This window comes from Notothenia rossii (genome assembly GCF_949606895.1).
Source record: "Notothenia rossii genome assembly, contig: scaffold_61, whole genome shotgun sequence".
Lineage (NCBI taxonomy): Eukaryota > Metazoa > Chordata > Actinopteri > Perciformes > Nototheniidae > Notothenia > Notothenia rossii.
The window spans coordinates 151,302-166,301 of record NW_027639460.1 but is presented as its reverse complement, the minus strand read 5'-3'; the positions used below and the strand labels follow the sequence as shown (position 1 = coordinate 166,301).

Genomic DNA, 15,000 nt, shown 5'->3' with positions numbered 1-15,000 from the left:
TGTGTGTGTGTGTGTGTGTGTGTGTGTGTGTGTGTGTGTGTGTGTGTGTGTGTGTGTGTGTGTGTGTGTGTGTTCAGGTGTGTCGTCGTCCTTTTGAATCCTCGGAAGAACAAACAGCATTACATCTTCAACAGTTCCAGGTAAGACTTTGGCCAATCAGCTCTCACCTCACCTGCATGTGGAAACTGTTTCAGCGTAAAATAGGTGCTCAAAGCATTTAACAAAAACTTCATATTTAACATGCTTTTACAAATAAAGATAACTGAGTGTAGTGTGTGGCGTGCAGGTCTAATTCCATTATAATTTACTCGATTTTTAAAGGAATTGTAAATTGTGTTTCTGGCTCAGTTCTGATACTGTGTCTCAACTTAGCTGTACTCACATTTGCTGTTTTGATTGCATAATTGCTTCCCAAAGTGTGGCAATTTGTCGCTGCTTTTAATTGAACTATTCATATCTTAAACTGCACTGTAACTTTTATCCATGTATTTTTTCTTTTAATGTTTATTTTTATTATCTTTTCTTTTTAACGACTGATTTTAAATGCCATTTTCTTTATGTCTTTCATTTTTTGTAAAGCACTTTTAATTGCCTTGTGTTGAAAGGTGCTATATAAATAAACTTGCCTTGCCTTGCCTATAAGTACCCGAAAGGTTTATCCATTACGGTCAAAAGTTGAGGATCTCACATTTAATGATCGCCATCATGGCTACCTGGTACTGGGATGGGTTAAAAGCAGAGAACAAATGTCACTGTCTGTGCTGTGTGCTCTGCATGCGTGACCAGAGGGTTTCATCCCTCCAATTCTGTTATGAAATAGCACAACCAGCTACTACACAAATAAAACCTATTCCTGAGTTTTTTAAGTATGTAATACTCGCACCCCTAGACTGGGGTTGATAAGGAACCGTAGTTTATTTAATAAGGTTAATTAAGCAGTCTATAATGAGTTAAACTGCTATGGATAAGTTGTTAGCTACAACACTAGACTACACGGCTGACATTTAGTTTAGTGTGTACCAAGGGAAGTAACTGAATTAAGACACCAGTGGCGAGCCGTCAGGGCCCTCTAGGCCCTCTCTAGTTTTACCAAAATAACTGGATTTAATTATATTTAAAATAACATTTCCAAATAACAAAATCCTTCGAATCTGCCTTTTCTGTTTGAATGTGAAGGATTAAATGAAAGAAGCTCGTCTCTGGGAGTCACTGAAGACAGGAGCTGTTGGTGGTCCTGCTGTAAATTCACAGAGGGCCCGCTATAGTAACTGAACGAGAGAGTAATGTCAAGTGACAGTACAACTGACCAATCATATCTTCCCTCTAAATGGGTGGATTTTATTATCGCGGACTTTATGACAAGTTCCGCCCGCTGTGAAGCTTTTCTTGTTTCCATAGCAACAACAACTTCCGGTCAACAGCGTAAACTCGCCTTCAAAATAAAAGCATGCCAAATTACACTTAAGAAATATAACTGCAACGAAAGTAAAAAACACAATGCAATATCCGTTTAAATTTCAAAGAACACAAATTGGGTTATTTACAGGTGTTGCTTTGTGTGGTAGGGGGTCGCTGTCATTGATGCGTTTTGCACATAGACTGTATATATAATTAATAATTATAATAATAATATTTGGTTTTGCACCCCGGGCTGTTGTTTTTCCGCAGAAGTATACGCTTTGACGTAATAACTATATATATTTTTTCTTCGAGGGAAGGGGTGGGGGTCAGAGGGCCTAGGTATAAAAGTCACGGCTCGCCACTGAAAGACACGCCATATAATCAAGGTCCATAAAGGAACAAAGGGTTGACTGTGGCTGTGAGGGAGTGCGGTCGACTTTCAACCAGCAGGTTGTTGGTTCGATCCCAGCTCGTGCAGTTAACATTTCGATGTGTCCTTGTGTGAGTGTGTGAGAGTGTGTGTGTGTGAGTGTTAGCTTCCCTAGCGCAAGTGGTGCTGCTCTGCATGAATGAGGTGTGAATGGGTGAATGACTCGTCGAATGTAAAGTGCTTTGAGGGGTCGAGAAGACCTGATGAAGAGATTTATAAGTACAGTCCATTTAGTGTAATGGGTCTATTTTGTCACAGACAAACTCGTCACTGCTATACAATACAAATACAACCATGGTTTCCCTTTACATCTGACCATGTCTGATTACGTGATTTTAAACATGTGACCCTTTTCTCTCTTCCTGTTCTTCAGGAAGGCGATCACCACGTTAGCGTTTTCTCCAGATGGGAAATATGTGGTCACAGGAGAGGTGAGTCTTTCTGATCATCAGCAGGTCTTCAAGAGCCTAATCCAGGACCAGAGTTTACTCAGTTTAGGGGGGTTAGGGAGGGTCTGTAGTCTGTGTGTTGAAGACCCTGTTAATAATTGTTTTTAAAATGCATCTTGGCCAATCAGCATAGGAGCAAGCATGTATAGGAAGGAAAAATGACTAGATTAAAAACTAAAAAGGCCCAAACCTTGCAGAGAAACAGCAAAAACGAGTCCTCGTGCAAACAGAGGAGGACTGGAGGATTAGTGAGGAGGTTTAGAGGAACAGAAGGCCTCTCAGCATGATGGGGAGTCAACCTGCTGTTGTTACTAAATCACTGAATCGTTATCCTATTAAACCAACACTGGGTGCTGAAACGTACAAATAACATACCCATAAAAGACTGAAATAATCACAAATCACAAATTAATTAAACTGTAGATCGAACAAATCAATGTAATTTAGAAATGAAAGACCAGAACGTGGGAGTAGTTAAATCAGTATCACGTTAAGTGTTTATAAAACATTTGTATTATTGACTGACTTGTGGCTGTTACTGACTACCAGGGGATGAAGATTTTATATTGTATTTTTAAGATGTTATTAAGTATTTTCCAATACACACTGAACAAGAAGACAGACTGTTACAGTACAAGGACAATGCTCACATAGTCGTGTATATATTTTTGACCTTCTTCCTCCTCCTCTTCCTCAGAGCGGCCACATGCCGGCGGTCCGTGTCTGGGACGCTTCGGAGCGTCTGCAGGTCGCCGAGCTTCAGGAACACAAATACGGAATCTCCTGCGTCGCGTTTTCGCCAAACGGGAAATACATCGTCAGCGTGGGCTACCAGCACGACATGATGGTCAACGTCTGGAACTGGAAGGTAGACAAGTCAACGTTTGAGTGAATAATGTAGGAGGTGTTAATCAGATGAAACTGAACTCCACACAGTACAAATCTGCAAAAAAAACATCTTTGAAAACTCGTTAAAACTGAGGATAGGTGGCTGCTGAAGGGCATTGAAAACCAGCAGGGTGATGCGTTCAGGTACATGCTGTTGTTTTGAGCATTTATCTTGTGAGTAGTATTAAGTGTATACTTCTTTCAGGTTTAGCCTTAAATAAAATCCCTTAATTAGGTAATTTTCCAATGTGTTATTGTGGTTGTTTGAGGGTATCTGTATACCAACCCCCCCCCCCCCATCCTCATGACTCACACCAAAAAGGAAAACAACAATTATAAAATAAATATAATATAAAATAGTCTGAAAAATTATAAATAAACAAAGGGAAAATGCAAACTTATATTCTCAAATGATAAACAAATACACATATATATTAAAATTAATTATAAATAACAGCGATCTACAAAGACATGATTATCACATATACAGTTGTTACGTTGTGTTTCTTGTTGTGTAGACTTTGTTTAGTAGTCCAGGTGTTTATTAACGATTATTTCGAGAGACCACCGCCAGTAAACAATCGTTAAATTGTAGTCGATTGTATCTTCTTATTTCGCCAAAATGTTCTCTGTGAAAGTATATTGTAGTGAAAGTGCTTTGTAATCCAGCTGACTGATGTTGTTGTTGTTTTGTGTGTCTTTCCATCAGAAAAACGTCGTTGTTGCAGCCAATAAGGTTTCCAGTAAAGTGACGGCCGTGTCCTTCTCCGACGACAGCTCCTACTTTGTTACGGCCGGTAATCGACACGTGAAGTTCTGGTACCTGGACCACGCTAAGACCTCCAAGGTGAACGCCACCGTGCCTCTGCTGGGGCGTTCAGGGCTGCTGGGAGAACTCAGGAATAACTTCTTCAGCGATGTGGCGTGTGGTCGGGGTAAACAGGCCTCGTCCACTTTCTGCATCACTTCCTCCGGCCTGCTGTGCGAGTTCAACGACCGGAGACTCCTCGACAAGTGGGTCGAGCTGAGGGTGAGTCACAGCATTTGGTTAAAAGAGAGGTTTCCAACTCTATAGAGTGGCGAAGTCACGCCCATCTACTTCCGCCCATGGGACCTTATTTCTGAAAAATGATGTATTGAAGTCAATGGGGGCAACTAGAAAGACTACAAATCCCAGAGTCGCGTAAGTGAATTTAGCTAGCTGACATTAACGTTACACATTACACTCGTGTTACTCACCGAAACCTTGTAAAGCCGGTCCCGCATGCTGGCTCTTACGGAACCGACTAACTCCCCTTGTGTGTATGTACAGCTCTCAACATGCCCAGACTTGGAGTGATTTTCACCTCTTTTAATACTTTTCGCCTTATTCAGAAAGAAAGAGGTGAAATGTGCCAACGTGACGGCCATCTTGGTGTTGGTGACGTGTGCAAGACCAGAGTTGTAGTTCATTGAGCGCTTCACACAAAATAATGTGTTACTTCACAGTTTTATGGCACATTTAAAAAATGTTGACTTGCAAAATTATCTTTTAAATTGACAAACATCATATGTGTAATTCGTGGCACAATTCAAACGGGATGAAAAGATAATCTTTTTCTCCCCATTGACTTCAATACGTACTTTTTCCGAAATAAGGTCCCATGGAGGTCCCCCGGAAAGGGAGGGACTTCGCCACTCTATTTACCGTATGTAGCCCCGCCCCTTTTCCTACTTCCGGTTCAAACTCAGTTAAAATGTGTTAGTTCCTCCAAATTCAATGAACGTATCTGGGGCTATTTAGCTAGCGAACTAAGTTTTCTATTTAACAAGCCGGCCAGCAAACATTAGCTTTCTAGTTAATAAACTATAGCTATAGTAAGCTATCTATTTAAAAAGCTATCTAGCTGTCTAGGAAAAGTTGGCTATTTACTCCACATTTTAAGCTAGCTAACGTTTGCTATCGATCAAACTGGCTAGTTAGCTTTCTTTAGCTACCGATCTTACAAACTAGCCAGCAAATGTTAGCTAACTTTTTCCTATGAATAAATCTCACCTGGCCAGAGGCGTACCTCAGGGCAATGTGACCTCACTGTAGTGTGTGGCTACAAGTTGAAAGGCTGCTGTTTTCTGATGTTAACTTTATGAAGTATTTCACTGTGTATGTCTTAATGTGAAAAGCTCTAATGTGAAGTTCCTCCTCTTCCCCCTCGCTTCCTGTGCAGAGCGTCGACTCTGCGCCCGTAAGTCTCCATCTCACCGGGACTCAGTCAGTTCAGCCTGTGATTCCTTTACTAACATTAATATATAGAGTATATATATAGTTTAATAATAGGCTGATCATGTGATTACGGCTGTATTTCAACCTGAAAAGCCACTGTTTTGCTGGCCCTTAAAACACATTTAAATTCGAATTATTCAATAAGCTGATAATCAGTAAATCATTAGCTGAACTGACTGACTCGGACCCGCCCACTTTCTTTCCTTCTCTCACCCCATTGGTCGGTTTCAAAGCACGCGGCTGTCATTCATACCCACACTCCACCTCCACACTCAGATTCACAGCGGTCCCTGAACGCAGCATCCACCGCCTCCTCCACCAACATCCAGCATCCACTCACTGCAGCAGTACTCACACTTTGCTCCTGATACTTCAAAGTACTGAAGATGCATTTTCAACGTCATCTTCTAGTCTACTAATTGCTTTACAACACATGGCCTCATTCATGCTTTCACACACACATTCACACACTGCTGTCATAGATTGCTTTGCATCTGCAGAGCGGTTAATACACACTGTCTCTCTCTTTCTGGAGGAGCTCAGTAACACAGCCGCCTTTGTCTGGATCTTCTCCCACTCACATTCTCTCATTTACATTTTCAGTCTTTAAATCAGAGAAACCCAAAGAACAAGTTCCTGCTGAGGGCACTGAGTCTGCAGAGGTGTCTTCATGATGACTGATATCATTTCCAAACCGTTAGTGAAGACCCGCCATTTAAAAAAAGCTGCAAACGTCCAGTATCTGACGGGCATAACGTACTCCACCTTAGCGTGGTCCAATAATTCAACATTACGAAAAGGTGGTGTTAATTATATTGAAAGAATATGTAACCCTAACCTGTCCTAAACATTTAATTGAATTGTCTCGTACAGATCCTAATTTTTATATATTTTTCATTGATAATTTGATTGATAATGTCGCAAAACATATCCCAATTACAATTCTAGTAACTCTATCACGTGCACACACCTGGGTTTTATCTGCACAGATCTGTAGGCTAGATAGAGGCCATCATTTTTTTTTTTTTACTGAAGACGACTCCAGGTGGACTTCACGTCATCGCAGGGTCAAAAATCATCTTCATGGTGTCGTCATAACTCAGCAAGAAGAAGTTATGTTTCTGAAATTTGATTCTGACTCACCTGTGTGTGTGTGTGTGTGTGTGTGTGTGTGTGTGTGTGTGTGTGTGTGTGTGTGTGTGTGTGTGTGTGTGTGTGTGTGTGTGTGTGTGTGTGTGTGTGTGTGTGTGTGTGTGTGTGTGTGTGTGTGTGTGTGTGTGTGTGTGTGTGTGTGTGTGTGTGTGTGTGTGTGTGTGTGTGTGTGTGTGTGTGTGTGTGTGTGTGTGTGTGTGTGTGTGTGTGTGTGTGTGTGTGTGTCCATCCCCAGGCGTCTCAGGCCACCTCCCTCTCGGTCACAGACGAGCTGATCTTCTGTGGTTGTTCTGACGGGACGGTGCGAGCGTTCAGTCCCGTTAATCTTCACTTCCTGTGCACGCTGCCCCGCCCCCACTGCCTCGGGGCCGACATCGCCAGCATGACGGATGCTAGGTAACACACACACACACACACACACACACACACACACACACATGTTTAGGGGAGGAACATTTGGAAAGAGATCCAATGAAAAGACACAACTCTTTCCTCAGATAAAAAAAGACAAATTGCCCCCCCCATAGGAATGTCTACGGTAATGAAGTGAATGTCTGTCGCTTTTGGATTAGTGACTTAACAAACATTGGACATTTAAACTGGAAATGACACCGGTTTTCATGAAGGCAAGGCAAGTTTATCTATATAGCACTTTTCAACACAAGGCAATTCAAAGTGCTTCACAAAAATGAAAGACATTAAGAGCTTAAAACACATTAGAAATATTAAAAAGTAAAGATAATAAAACATGAATAACACAGGTACATGAATACAAGTTACAGTGCCGTGTAAGATGTGAATAGTTCAATTAAAACACACGACCAAATATGTATATATGTTCATTTTAATTCATTCAAGAAGCCAGGAAACAACATTGTGTCTTTTCTTTGGATCTCTTCACAAAACTGTTAAACTACTAAAGGTCCATTTCTGATGATCATAATTTCATCATTGAGGTCTACTAGAATAGATTTACATTGTTCAATGTTCCAAACTCACATTAGTTTCTCATACAGCATCTCTCTATAGTATGTGTATTCACTCTCTGTCCTACACGGCTTGTTGGAGCTCCTGCCCCCCCCCCCCCCCCCCCCCTGTGAGCCCACTGTGCTCTGATTGGTCAGCTCGCACACTCTGTTCTGATGAGTCCACCACCGTTACAGCGGAACATCAGTGATTATGTGTTACCATGGCGTTTGTTAGCAACCAGGAAATGACACCAGTAATGACAAACAGATGAGAATGCTGCGTGGGGCCTGGGTGCCGTGTTGGCGGGGGGCTCGCTGCGAGCGGACAGTGTGAGCTGGCTTACTGGTGTGGTTTCCTGGTTACAGCGAGACATCGAAACTCAGTGGACGCGGAAAAGGGGGGGTGCTGAGGGGGCTGCAGCACCCCGATCTGCGAGGCTCCACTAGCACCCGCACCCCCAAACTCTGCGCACCTACAGTGTAAGCGTGCCACAGAGCTCCACGGACCAATGGGTCCATTTGGGTATGGGCACGTCACCATACCCAGGAAGAAAAAGAGAAATGTCCAACGAGGCGTTCAGGGGGCAGCAGAGACAGGTCTTCTCTGTGTTAGAGTTTTACTCGCTACAGGGTGTACTTTGAGGGTTTTGACTCTGAAGACCGTTCACATTCAGAGAAAGCTTCATAACACACAAGGGGACGGGTACTAACCAGAAAAGCATGACATGGGACCTTTAAAAGCAGCTGCAATGAAAATGTTTATTATTTGTGAGCCCTCTCTCTCTTTATCTCCTCCCCAGTCAGCTGTTCACCTCCCGTCCAGAGGCTCGGTACCCCGACACGGTAGCCGTGACCTACGACCCCACGAGCCGCTGGCTGTCGTGCGTCTACAACGACCACAGCGTTTACGTTTGGGACGTCCGAGACCTGAAGGACCCTCGCAGGGCGGGGAAACTCTACTCCGCCCTGTACCACTCCTCCTGTGTGTGGAGCCTGGAGGTCAGCGTTATTTAAGTTATTTTATTTATATACAAAGAAGGCACACATTCCTCAGAGGTCAAAGGTCACTGAGCTGAAGAGGTCATAAAAACTGAATGTGTGTAACCGTGTAAAGACACCTGTTTCTGCACCAAATGGGTTCCTTTTACTACTTTTTGGTAATTCTCAGTCTGTGTTTCCTCAAATGAAAAACCAATCATTTTAGTCACACATTTAAAAAGTTGTTTTTTCTGCAAGGTTTGATAAATGGCCGGTTCTTTATTTAGAAGACAGTTGAGGACATTTCAACAGTTGCAATGAATTAGACTTGCGGTTACAGGGAGTAGTAGACATTTGCAATAAGGGAACAGTAAACATTGGACCCCTCCCCGTCCTCTTTTTCCCCCTGATGTGCTCAAACTATACTTTCAATGGGATTCAGCAATAAGGAATTACTTCATTATACTCCAGAATTCCACATTAGAATAACTATTACATTACATAACATTACAGGTCACTTGTTAGACGCTTTTATCCAAAGATACTTACATACTGTATTGACGACATGCTGACCTATCTGGACCTAAGACATTTCTATATAATGGACCTAATCAAAAGATAACAACATATTGATCTGTCGTCTTGAAGCACTTCAGTTGAGACGGCCTCTCTGTTGCTCCCCCTGCAGGTGTACCCAGATGGAGTAGGAAAGGGAGGAGATGGAGGGGAGGTGCGTCTCCCCCCCGGGTCGTTCCTCTCCTGCTCCTCAGACAACACCATCCGACTCTGGAACACCGACGGACACAAACTGCTCACCAGGAACATCCTGAGCCACGTAGGAGAACACATCTGTGCTCTCATCTGTCTGTAGACATGTTAGTGTGATGTTAAATTAGCTGATAGCAGAATTTGGCATAATTAATCTCTTTTCTTTTTGTGATTATTCTATTTTTATTCACCATTCTTGTTTTTTTTATACTTATTCTTTATTAGTTATTTTCTCACATTCCCCTTTACATCCAATAGCACTCCAATTTAGATGAACGGTTTCTTTAACAAGGGGTCACAACATGTTTAAGGTCTCAAATCCTACAAATTCAACATGATGAAAAACGAAAGGTATAGAAATCAAATCAATAATAACACTGAGAACGTAAATAAGGTCTAACAAAGATACAGTGAAAGATGGGTTATACGTATATCAGCTCATATTACAATAATACAGTCCAATGTCTTATTGTAATCGTTTTCTTTGCCGCTGTTATTAATATTTGTAAGAGGTACATCTATCATCCTTGTTTTAATAAAGACAAACTGTAAATGAACGCTACCTGACACTCTCTCACCTTTGACCTTTGACCCTTCAGGACCTGCAGAAGGTCATCTATGTGGACGATAACGTCTCCGGCCTTTTGGACCCGGAGAGCGACACAGTGAACGGGAGCAGCTCGGAGAAGACGGGGTCCTCGAGCTCCGAGGGGCCGCAGGCCGACCAGAGCAGGGCGGGCATTAGGACCCTGAGGGTCAGTCCTGACGGGCAGCACCTGGCCTCCGGAGACCGCATGGGGGTCCTCAGGTGAGGGGGGGGGGGGGGGACAGGTGGAGATGCTGAACATGTTAGAGGCAGTAACTAAAAATTATCAAAATGAAAATGAAAATGAAAAAAATAACCTCCAAAACCAGCTCTGTGATCAGCTTCTGTCAATCACCTGAGTAATGGATAAGTAAACTCAGCAGGTTCTGATTATCTGTGTTTTTTGTGTGCAAAAGGTAATATTTATTGTTTATTGTTTATTTGTTGTAGGATCCATGATCTGGACGGGATGGAGGAGATTTTGAACGTTCAGGCTCACGACTCAGAGATTCTCTGCCTCGAGTTCTCCAAACCAGACACTGGTGAGAGACTACTTTCTACTCTCTGTGTGAATATAAACGCAATACAAGACAACATATAGAAACACAGTAAACATATCTGGTTTCCTCGTCTTGAAGTCAATGGATTTTGAACATGTTTTTGTTGTTATCCTGAAATATGGTCTGTGGTTAACACAAGCAGGGGAGATTTTAACTTTTTGTTCTACCACATGAAATATGTCAGTAGCACTGGTGAATTTAAAAACGTTGGTTGCTATCAAGTGTCTAAATGACACGACTAAATGTCATCAGGCCCAACATTAGCCTCCTTTAGCTTAGCAGTGTTGACGTGAAGTCATGTGACCGTGCTGTAGTTCCTTTATAGCCCAACATTAGCCACCTTTAGCTTAGCGGTGGTGACGTGAAGTCATGTGAACGTGCTGTAGTTCCTTTATAGCCCAACATTAGCCTCCTTTAGCTTAGCAGTGGTGACGTGAAGTCATGTGACCGTGCTGTAGTTCCTTTATAGCCCAACATTAGCCTCCTTTAGCTTAGCGGTGATGACGTGAAGTCATGTGACCGTGCTGTAGTTCCTTTATAGCCCAACATTAGCCACCTTTAGCTTAGCGGTGGTGACGTGAAGTCATGTGACCGTGCTGTAGTTCCTTTATAGCCCAACATTAGCCACCTTTAGCTTAGCGGTGATGACGTGAAGTCATGTGACCGTGCTGTAGTTCCTTTATAGCCCAACATTAGCCACCTTTAGCTTAGCGGTGATGACGTGAAGTCATGTGACCGTGCTGTAGTTCCTTTATAGCCCAACATTAGCCTCCTTTAGCTTAGCGGTGATGACGTGAAGTCATGTGACCGTGCTGTAGTTCCTTTATAGCCCAACATTAGCCACCTTTAGCTTAGCGGTGGTGACGTGAAGTCATGTGACCGTGCTGTAGTTCCTTTATAGCCCAACATTAGCTTCTACAAAAATCATAAAGTGGTGTTAATATGTGAAGATTATCCTGCTAAATGAAACTTGTAACTATCATAAAAGTTTTTTGGACACAGAGATTATTTTCTTCAAAAAATCCAATGGAAAAATCCCATTGGCTCTTTGACAAGGGCACTAGGGAAATGCTAACTTCCTTGCCTAAAACAATGCGTCGTCACTCTAACAGATACAGGCTGTGCAGTAATAGACAGAATAGAAATCGAAAAAAAACACAATCTTGCATTTTATTCATCAGGTTCCCAGGCAAGTAAATAATCAGGTAGGGTCTAAAAAGCAATTTATGCCTGCAAGTCAAAATAGTGGGAATATCACCCACGCTTCCTCACCTTTCCCATGACCTGAACCTCCTTCTCTGCCCCTGAGCAAGGCAGTCATCCTGCAGGGAGGATGCAATGAGGCTGACCTCCACCTCGCTCTGATGGAGCTTCTGTTGTGGTCTTTGTGTCCATGTGATTAATCCAATCAGAGATAAGACTGCATCATGTGTCACTTTGATCTAAAAAGACCTGCTGTGATCAGATCACTCGGGACGGTGAAGTAAATTGAGGTTGTTTTTTAGTACGTGTGAGAATTTTGAAGTCAGTGCTGACAACAGGAACCCAAGTGTTACACATTTATTGCACATTTTGTTGTTTTTTTAGGGCTGAATCTGGTTGTTATTTGGATTTAATGAGATGTTGTGGAGCAAATAAAACGTAAAATCCATTAAATTCATAAAAAGTAACACTAGCATAAAAGAAATGGCTTCACATCTCCACCTGAATAACACAACTTGGTGCCAGACCATGAGAGGGATATTATGAAACTATAACTGATCATTTAAATAAGTAAATAAAATGAGCATTTTACTTTGATAATTGGTAATGAGGGCTATTTGGTCGGAACTGGCCCTTGTGAAGATTATAACTATAATGTGAGGGGTAAAATGTTTGTTATAAAGAAATAAAACATGGTATTCTACGGCGCTTCGTTTCCATATAAATTACAATTTATTCATATACACAGTTTCAAAAAACATAGACGGAACACATTAAATAAAATATGGATAAAGAAACGGGAAAAAACCGTTAAAGTTCAAACTAGAATTCAGTCCCACACTGAACCTTATTTTGGCTGCTTCTGAATCCTTTTAATGTGTGTGAACTACATCAGACACACACACACACACACACACACACACACACACACACACACACACACACACACACACACACACACACACACACACACACACACACACTATAAAACAGGCCTGTAAAGCTGTTACTGTTGGATAGTAAAAGCTGCAAACTCAACAATAAGACGCATTTCTGTCGACAAGGAAACAGGAACACAGAGAGAGGAATGCTGAGGCTCGTAAACACACACACACACACACACACACACACACACACACACACATACACACACACACACACACACACACACACACACACACACACACACACACACACACACACACACACACAGTTTAAGAGCAAAGTGCTGGGTGAGAACACGCCAGCTCAGCAATCCGAGCAAAATGTTAGATCCTCTCAGACTGTGAAGAAAAACACAATCTACGTCTCACACCTTTTTTGTATATTTTCTGTCCTTATCTAGCTTTACAAATACATTTGACCTGTTGAGTTCACACAGAAACCTGCAAAGGAGATCTGAAAAAACGAGTGAGCTATCAAAAAGGGGATGTGGGAGAGAAACCCCCTCTGGAGGAACACAGGGATTTCAGGCTCTGCAGACCATTTACATGCACTAAAACCTAGAGAACACTCTATCTGTCCAGAGACTAAAGATAGCCTCTTGACTGTGACACACTGTCCCTTTAAAGGTCACCTGTTATGCAAAATCCTCTTCTTCATGTCTCTTCTACATCAACATGTGTCCCCTCTTCTTCATGTCTCTTCTACATCAACATGTGTCCCCTCTTCTTCATGTCTCTTCTACATCACCATGTGTCCCCTCTTCTTCATGTCTCTTCTACATCAACATGTGTCCCCTCTTCTTCATGTCTCTTCTACATCAACATGTGTCCCCTCTTCTCCATGTCTCTTCTACATCAACATGTGTCCCCTCTTCTTCATGTCTCTTCTACATCAACATGTGTCCCCTCTTCTCCATGTCTTTTCTACATCAACATGTGTCCCCTCTTCTTCATGTCTCTTCTACATCAACATGTGTCCCCTCTTCTTCATGTCTCTTCTACATCAACATGTGTCCCCTCTTCTCCATGTCTCTTCTACATCAACATGTGTCCCCTCTTCTTTATGTCTCTTCTACATCAACATGTGTCCCCTCTTCTCCATGTCTCTTCTACATCAACATGTGTCCCCTCTTCTTTATGTCTCTTCTACATCAACATGTGTCCCCTCTTCTTCATGTCTCTTCTACATCAACATGTGTCCCCTCTTCTTCATGTCTCTTCTACATCAACATGTGTCCCCTCTTCTTCATGTCTCTTCTACATCAACACGTGTCCCCTCTTCTTCATGTCTCTTCTACATCAACATGTGTCCCCTCTTCTCCATGTCTCTTCTACATCAACATGTGTCCCCTCTGTGGAAAGAGACTCTGAAAGTTTCAGGAACAAAGATTCTCTCTCTTTTTGATCCATTTTTATAAAAACCTGTCTGAAAATGATCTGATCAGATTTTGGCCACTTTATGATGTCATAACGATGTTTTGTCTTGCGTAACCATTAGCCAATCAGCAACCAAGGTAACCCCCCCCCCCCCCTTATCACCTGAATCTCCTCCTAGAGCTCCATTGAGTTCTTTGTAACCAAATGTCTCTCAGAGGGGCGTGGGGAGGGGCTCCTTATTTTCATCTAAAGTAACAGACAGAGAATCAGCACTTTGGAAACAGGGCTGAAACAGAGGGGATTATGGGTAATGATCTGTTTGGTGTTTCAGCCAATCAGAGACAGGCTCTGTATATATCTGAGACCTGTGATATATTGATGAAAAACAGTATAATAGGGGACCTTTAAGATAAATGAATAAATACAGGAAAGGAAAAACCCCCAAAACATAATAGGATGTTCTTTAATCCCACATTTCCTCTGTGTGTCTCTCAGGTCTCCAGTTGTTAGCCACGGCCAGTCGGGACCGTCTGATCCACATCCTGGACGCGGGCCGGGAGTACAGCCTGGTGCAGACGCTGGACGAACACTCGTCCTCCATCACGGCCGTACGATTCGCCGGTCAGTCACGTGACCTCTGACCCCGCATCACAAGACAAAACATTTGTTCAAATGAGCCTTTTATGAAGAAACCTCCTGCTCTCTGTCTGCTGACCTTTCTCAACGCTTTGCTATGCATTCTAACCTGCCATCTGATTGTGTGTCGAATTTACACTATCCCCCTTTTATTGCAAAATGTCTTCGTTTAATCTAAATGTATTTTTTATATGTCTACTATTTGTTATTTTTAGTTTGTTTTGATGTCTTTGACTGGTACATGTGTTATCTGTGTGATACCTATGTTCTGTGAAATGTCTATGTGAAGCACCTTGGACTGCACTTATTGTGTAAAAGGTGCGATGCAAACAAAGATTATTATTCTTATCACGTTAAAGATGTCGTTATATAATCTCTGCTGTTACTGTGTGTCTCCTCT

The 15,000-nt window shown here is 42.3% G+C and overlaps 1 protein-coding gene across 3 annotated transcripts in view; it reads left to right on the top strand.

Annotated features, from left to right (window-relative positions):
• The window catches only part of mapkbp1 (mitogen-activated protein kinase binding protein 1), a 56,652-nt gene that overhangs the window by 20,865 nt on the left and 20,787 nt on the right, over positions 1-15,000 (top strand). For 2 of the 3 annotated variants that reach the window (XM_079696167.1, XM_079696165.1), the window contains exons 3-13: positions 78-140; positions 2,205-2,262; positions 2,978-3,148; positions 3,878-4,198; positions 5,373-5,390; positions 6,816-6,976; positions 8,349-8,547; positions 9,215-9,361; positions 9,894-10,102; positions 10,331-10,422; positions 14,460-14,585. In XM_079696167.1, coding sequence (XP_079552293.1) covers positions 78-140; positions 2,205-2,262; positions 2,978-3,148; positions 3,878-4,198; positions 5,373-5,390; positions 6,816-6,976; positions 8,349-8,547; positions 9,215-9,361; positions 9,894-10,102; positions 10,331-10,422; positions 14,460-14,585 — 1,565 coding nt within the window. The remainder of the gene's footprint in view (positions 1-77; positions 141-2,204; positions 2,263-2,977; positions 3,149-3,877; positions 4,199-5,372; positions 5,391-6,815; positions 6,977-8,348; positions 8,548-9,214; positions 9,362-9,893; positions 10,103-10,330; positions 10,423-14,459; positions 14,586-15,000) is intronic. The other variant, XM_079696166.1, reaches the window with a different exon arrangement.